The sequence below is a fragment of the Elephantulus edwardii genome, unplaced genomic scaffold, assembly GCF_000299155.1.
Source record: "Elephantulus edwardii isolate Elephantulus edwardi_28Jun2011 unplaced genomic scaffold, EleEdw1.0 scaffold00003, whole genome shotgun sequence".
NCBI lineage: Eukaryota > Metazoa > Chordata > Mammalia > Macroscelidea > Macroscelididae > Elephantulus > Elephantulus edwardii.
The window spans coordinates 3,271,919-3,279,411 of NW_006399753.1; the positions used below are offsets into that span (position 1 = coordinate 3,271,919).

At 47.3% G+C, this 7,493-nt stretch overlaps 1 protein-coding gene across 1 annotated transcript in view; it reads left to right on the plus strand.

Annotated features, from left to right (window-relative positions):
* The first annotated feature begins 375 nt into the window (after positions 1-375).
* Positions 376-7,493, plus strand: part of AGO2 (argonaute RISC catalytic component 2) — a 31,725-nt gene continuing 24,607 nt past the window's right edge. Inside the window, exon 1 of the mRNA XM_006879265.1 lies at positions 376-563. Coding sequence (XP_006879327.1) covers positions 487-563 — 77 coding nt within the window. The 5' untranslated portion in view covers positions 376-486. The remainder of the gene's footprint in view (positions 564-7,493) is intronic.

A 7,493-nucleotide genomic window follows, 5' to 3' on the forward strand; every position in this document is an offset into this window, starting at 1 on the left:
GCAGCCGTGGGGAGGGTCATGTTAAGAAATTCTGGCTTTTCAAAGAATTGGGCTGAGCAGCCACACACCAGTCTGAAACAATGGAGACAGTCCCCTAGAAGAAGTCAAGACCCCTGTCCCCTCAGATGCGGGGAGGGGGAGAGGGTGTCTCTGTGACTCATGAGTCTGGATTGGGGTGGGAGGGCTACCTGGGAAGGAGTTTGAGATAAGGGATGTTAGCATCACCCTGGACAATAGAAGCATTGGAGGGTCCCGGGGACAGGGTCCTGGTGAGTGGGGGACAAGCTGGCCCCAGGGCAGGCGTCCTTGGCACTGGTGGGGAGAGCATCCTGGTAATCCGGTGACGCTGACCTCTGTTCTCTTTCAGTGCTTGCCTCTCCTGCGCCACCATCAACCCCCATCCAAGGATATGCCTTCAAGCCTCCACCGAGACCCGACTTCGGGACCTCCGGGAGAACAATCAAGTTACAGGCCAATTTCTTTGAAATGGACATTCCAAAAATTGACATCTACCATTATGAATTGGACATCAAGCCAGAGAAATGCCCACGAAGAGTTAACAGGTATTTTTTTCTGACCTTCTTAACTGTCTGCGTCTGTGTAGGGGCCACTCCTGATTCCAAACATGAATCAATCCAGGAACTCCACCGAGCACTGGCCACGATGTGTAGCCATTACAGTGTTTGGCCCTCCTGTGGCTCAGGGAAGTGGACCAGGGAACCCTTTTAAGAGCATGGTTGGGGAGTTGCGTGCAGCACTGTGGTCGGCGCCAGGTGGTGGTGCGATCCCTTAGCAGGGCAGTTGGGCCAGTATTGCCATGGGCAGGTTGGTTGCAGATCAGTGTATGCAGACACGGCTCTTCTTCTGTGAGGAGATTAAGTTTCACTAAGGATTAGACCCACAGGTTTTTTCCCCCATTCTAGCTATCTTTCCAGTTGACCATAACATTAAAAATTCAGGTCCATTCCAGTGATGCTTCCTTGGCCATGATTGAACCAATGAGGCAGAACCCACCTGAAGCCCTGAGTGTTGGCAAAGATGGCACAGAGTGGGTGTCGGGGTGTGTCTTGTGGAAAGCCAGCCCTGCCTCTGTAGCCTCGTGCTCCTTCCGGAGACATTCTGTGTCTCTGTGTATTAAGAACATACCTTTTTTTTTTTTTTTTTTTGTAAAGAGTATTTTATTGTTGCAATGCTCCACATTTCCTTTTTTCCTCCTTTCTGGTAGGAAGTTGGGCTGACCACTATGATTAAAGCAATTATGTATAATCCTTGTAGAAATAAATAGTCTCGTTTTCCTTCGAGAAGGGCTTAGGGGTTACTGAAGGTGCTGGAGCTGGGCACTCTGTCCCTGTGCTGCTGGTCAAGCTTGACAGCCTTGTGTCCTTGACCACATTTGGCCTCCTCAGTCTGTTTGGTGGTCACCTCTGTGGCAGATGTGTAAGAATTTCTCAGGATGCTTTTAATTTGCATTTCCTGGCTATCTAGTAAGTTTAGCTGCCTTTTGTGATTTTTTCATGGAGCCCTGATGGGGTAGTTAAAGGGTTATGCGTTGGACTGCTAACCAAAAGGCCAGCAGTTCTAATCCACCAGACACTCTAAGGGGGAAGGTGGGACAGTTGGCGCCTGTTAAGACTTCTAGCCTCAGAAATCCAGGGGAGGTCCCATGAGTGTGAACTGACTCCACAGCGCTAGGATTTTGTCTCTTAACATGAGCCATTCCGGGAATAATTTTTTTTTCCCTTTTTGCTGCTTCTGTATTATTTTTAATAGAATGTTGAAATCTTTCATCTGTTTGGGTTTGGTTTTTTGGGTTTTTTCTGGAGGGTAGTTTTTTATACCATTGTTAGTGATATATTATTGTTGTTGTTGTTGTTGTTAAGTGCTGTCGAGTCACAGGCGACTCATAGCAACCCTATGAAGGAGAGTCCTCTACACTTGGGTGCCTTTCATCCTCTCTCCAGGTTCATAGGGTTTCCGGAGGCAAGCTATTATGGAAGTGGCTGCCACTCCTCCTTCCACGCTTGTTTAATCGGGGAGCTCCACCCCACTCTCAGTCTGCATTGGGTCGCCAACCATTAATGCATTTGACACATCCGTGTCACAGTGTTCAGCCTCACAGCAACCACAAGTGACCGCGGGAAGGCAACTTGTACACCAGGGCTACACGACCTAGAGGAATGTCTGAACAAAAAACAATGAAAGACTGGCCAGAGGGCCGCAGGCCCGAGGGCCCTTTTGGGCTTGAAGCCGCTGCTGCCTTCAACCCAAGGCCAAGCGTGGCTTCCCTGGCTCCTGGAGGCAGAGTCGCCCCTCTCCAGAGACCACCACAACACAACACCTAGTGATATATAGGAGTTTTAAATGAGTTCTGGATGTGAATCTCTAGTAAGAGTCTTTTTCTCCCAGTCTAAGGGTTGCCCACACGTTTTCTTAGTGGTGTCTTCAAATGGGCAGAGCTTCTCAGTTTTGCTGAAATCTGATTTATCATTTTAAAGAAATGGTTATTACTTTTGATGTTATTTCAAAGAAATCTTTGCCTACTTCAGTCAAGGCTGCAAAGATATTTCTTGGAAAGAATCGTTTTGGCTTATATGCATGATGACTTCTAGATTATTTTTTTTTAATTTAATGTGAGGAAAGATGTTTTCTTTCCTCATTGACTCGCTGTGGCATCTTATAAAATCCAGACACACATTAGGACTCTCTGTTCACATCAGTCAACCTATTTGCCTATCATCAGTCTTGTGACTCACTGTCTTGATTGGTATAATTTTGTAGTAATTTTTAAAATTTTAGGGAGTTTTTTGGTTTTAAATGAGAGGAAGTCCTCCAGTAGTAAGATAGTTGTTCTTCATAATATACCATGTTTTGACCATTCTAAGTCTGTTTTCTCTAAATAAATGCTAAAAAAATGGATGAATTTTACAGTATGTGAATTCTATCTCAATGAAGATGTTACCTTTCCCCTCTTTTTCTGTTGGTGGTAGATGCATGCATGTGAGTTTTGTTTATCAGCCTTGTTTATACCCTGTGACCTCTGTCCCCCTAAGTTCACTTCCGTTTGAGCACTTGCTTTCTTTTCTTATGGATTTCTTACAATTGTCTATAAACTGCTGTACAGTTAATGGGTAAAAAAAATGGCAGTATTTCTGTAGTAAAAGCAAACCTCCCTCCTTTGTCTTGGTGGGAAAGAATCTGCCTTTCTTCTGTAAAATACATTAACTGAATGCTCTTTCCAGGGGGAGGCACTTCCTGTCCCAGTTTACTGAGAACGTCAGTGTCACTGGGTGTTGAATTTTGCCAAAATGCTTTCTCCACACAACTGTTGAGGAAGTGATGGGATCTATCCCTCTCCCCAGTGACTCATGTTGGCTTCTTTTCTGAATTAGAGCTGAACTTTGCGTTTGTTCATTGCACAGCTGTCAGCCTCCTCAGTTACAGTGGTTTGTTTACATGTTACTGAATTGTCAAGACTTAGCATAGTATTTTGGGGTTTCCCCCCCCCCTGTAATTGTCACTTTTGGTTTTGTTTTTCGTTTTGTTTACCTTTTATTTTGTCTGTGGTGAGGTGTATGCAAGTATGTTTTGATGTTGGAGTGTGTGTGAGCACAGAGCCAGCTGTGAAGAGGTCCCCTCTTTGTTTGATGAAAGAGCCTGTGTGAGATTGGTGCTGTTAAGTCAGCCCAAAGCACTGAGCCCGGCTTCTCGCTGTGGGAAGTGTTAGTGTGCAGGCTGATTTCTTAAGCAGACTGCAGGCTTGTCAGATTTCTTCGTTGCTGCTCAGACCCATTTGGCAGCTTGTTTCTCTCTGGGATTCTCTCCACATCCTCTTGAGTTCAGAAGGGCGACTGTGGTGCTTGTGGGCCTGTAGTGAAAGCCTCTGTTTGAGTCTAGATATGTGAATTTCTTTTTCTCTTCAAAAATTCTTGGCACAGGTTTGCACTTTTCCTTTAGCTCAGGTGCTAATCAGAAGGTTGGCAGTTTGAACCTACCCTGCTCCACAGGAGAACCTGGGAATTGGCCTCGTGAAGACAACCGTTATGGGGCCGAACTCCACAGTCCTATAGGGTCCCCGCGAGTCTGGTCAGCGTCCACTCGAAGGCAGCGGTGCATTTTTTGTTCTTGTTCATTTTCTGTTGGTGCTTTTCTGATGCTTTCTGAGTTAATTCATTTATGGTGAGAGGACATGCTGGCCATGATCTCAGCCTCTTGCAATTCATTGGGACTTTTTTTACGACTAACCCTGTGGCTTATCTTGGTAAATACCTCTCATGTGCTTGAGGGGATTAAAAAAAGCCCATGTTTTAGAGCAGCTGTACATGGTGTTCTGCAGACAGTAATTGGATTGAGCTGCTTGATAGCACATCCCCACCCTGGAGCCCTTTCTGGATTTTCCTCGCCCACGTTTGACATGGGCTTGTCCATTTGGCCCCTCACGCAGTTTCTGTCCCGTGTTTCAAGTGTGTTCCTACGCGTCCTGCTTCTTTATGATGACCCTCACACAGCCAGCCGGGCCACGGCTCCGCTTCCATTGGCTCTGTTGATGGAATTTCCCTTCTTTCCCCATGAATATGTCCCTTTTTCAGTTTTACTTTTGAGCAGTCTCTTTATGGATGGGGTACTCTTTGTTGCCGTGCGTTTTCCAGTCATAACCTTTGTGACAGAAAAAATAGGGAGATCCAGCGCCTTTGTCTGTAAGCGCATACAGTGGGGTTCCATCCACACACCAAGAGAATGCTGAACGTTACAGAGACACTGTAGACCCGAGCCACGGAGAACCCACCACTGGACAGAGATGGCCTCGGCACGCACTGGCCCTTCTGCGGGTTCCCAGGCCCTCACACCCTGTGGGCAGGCTGGCTGTTTTCTTTCGTGGCCATAATTTCTCTTCTTTGTGGTTCTTGAGAATGCGTGCATCCGTCTTCTTGTGCCCGTTGAGTCCTTCCTGCCCTGACGTGCAATGACAGGCTGCAAGCTGTGCCACCTCCCTCACTGTCCTGAGCTGTTGTCAGTCTGAGCTCACGGCAGTGTTAGGTGCCTCTGGGTCTTCTCTGACTTCTAGCAACCCCTTGTAGGACACAGCAAAGCGCGCCCAGGCCTGCCCCATGCCCGTGGTCCGTGCTGTGCCAACCTGCCCATTGCTGTGGTCACCCTGACAGTCTGTCTTGTTGAGAGTCTTCCTCTCTTTCCCTGACCTTCCATTTTCCCAGCAAGATATCCTTCTCCAGGGACAGTCCCTCCTGATGACATGTCCAGCGTATGTGAGACGCAATGTCACTAGCCTCACTTCTGAAGAGGATTCTGGCAGTATGCCTTCTGAGGCCGATCTGTTTGTTCTTCTGGAAGTCCACAGTGTATTCTGTGTTCTTTGTAGGCACCATGTAGATGCTCTTACAGGAGCCTGGGCAGGCATTCTTCACTCATTGAATGTTTTTGCCCTGCCCACGGACAGAAACTTTGATGTGGTTCTGTCACCCAGAATCTACCCTGGGAGTCTAAATGACAGCATGAGGACACACTCACATTCTCTGGCCTTCTGATTGGGGTGGTAGCCGTGGCCCCCCTGCTGCCCACCAAGGAGCACGAGAGCATGCTTTTACAAAGGTGGACGTGACTCGGGCTTTCTGGCTGGTTCCAGAAGAGGCCGGTAGTCATTAAAGCACCCTGTGCCTGCTGGGCTCTGCTGCCTCTGGGAGCTCAGTGAGTCAGACCAGCAGTCGTTGAGGTGGTTCAGCTCCTGGCCGCCCTGTGGGAACATAACTGCCCAGAGGGGTTCCATCTGTGAAGTGGATGAGCCTTCAGAGGCCACCCTTGGGCTCTGTGGCTGTGAGGCTGGCCCAGGACCAGGCAGGTTACGTTCTATGTGATGTAAGGTCACCAGGAGTTTGGAGAGGTCTCCTGATCTTGCTGTGACTGCTAGTCCCATGTGTGTTGATGGTGGGTCCAAGAAAGATGGAGACGTTGACCACTCAGTGGCACTGAACATTACACAGTTCTAGGGAAGCTTCCTGACTGCCTTGCCTCCTCCTGGAAGGCAGCTGGTATACTGAGGTGGCCAGCGCTTCTCCACCGAACCACCAGGGTTTGGGGGAGGCTCTGTGTAGGCGATATGTAGAAATGGTCTCAGGTCGTTGTGTTTCTATTATATGGTATTGCTGGACCAGAAGCATTTTAAGTAAGTATTATTTCCCTGGCAAGGAGTTCATTAGGACAACACAACTTAACACTGAGATAATTACTAATAGTGGAAGGCCAGGGAAGATACCAGTGCTTGCCCCGGAGTCTGACCTGACTCATGGTCCCCGAGTGGGGCCGGTTCCGAGTGGGGCTGGTTCCCGAGGCGCTGGGTCTTTGCGAAAGCAGCCTGCCTCAGCTCTGCGTCCTCTTATCCTGGGAGGCAGCTGGTGGGTTCAAACTTCTGGCCTTTTGGTTTTATTCTTTACCTATAAATTACCTGTTTTCAAAAGTTGAGGCAGCTTCGGAAAAAAACCCCAGATATTAGAAAATGTTCTCCTGGTAGATAGACAGGGAAGTCGAAGAGTTAAAATTGAATAAAAGTGAGGAGGCTGTTTTGGAAACATATTAGACAATGGTGATTAATTTTATAAAACATAAATAATGGGAATGGTTGTATGAAACAGAATGTATACAAACTTTGTAAGCAAGCCAATGTAAAATATTTTTTTTAAACAAACAACCTTATTAGAGTGGCAGGAACAATGGTAAACACTTCGGTAAACGCACACAGAACTGCTGGGAGTGACATCTGGCCAGAGCCAATCTGATAAGAAGAGGAAATGAAAAATATGTATCTGATGGAGGGAAACAAAACTGTAATTAGCTGCCTGCCATCGACCAGCTGTGTGATTTGGGGACCGTCCACAGCAGGGTGTGGGCACACTGACTTGTACAAGCCAGTTTGGACTAATCTGCTAAAGGCCCCCAGTCAGAATTGACTGAGCCATTCCTAGTATTTACCCCAAAGAAATTCCTGCCCGTAAGAAAAGAGGATATTTGCACTCCTGTTTAAAGAACAGAGAGCGTTGTCTGTCTGTGTGTCAGTGTTCTGTGACTGTGGGCCATTGTAGTGGGTGCTCAAGGACCAGTGGAGGCCATGGTGTGGAGTTAGCCCGTAGGACCACCAAGTCTGGGATCCCAGGACTTATTAACGAGGTACTGCAGGTCATGATGAAACAGTCTATATGGGCAGACTGCAGCCACTCAGTGCTTCTTGACAGAGATCTCCGAGACACGGGGGCCCAGCCACCTTCAAAAGTGGGCACTCAACCCTGGGGGCTTCCACCCTGATGATCAGACTCAGCCTAGGTGCATTTCTGTAAATGAAATGAAAATGATGCTTGATAATACATTTCATTCTGTAAATGAAATGAAAATGGCGTCTGAGATGTGGGTGTAGCTGGTGTGTTAGCTTGGCAAGTGTTTGAAACTTTTTTTTTTCTTTCTATAATTATATTTTATTAATTTTCATAAAC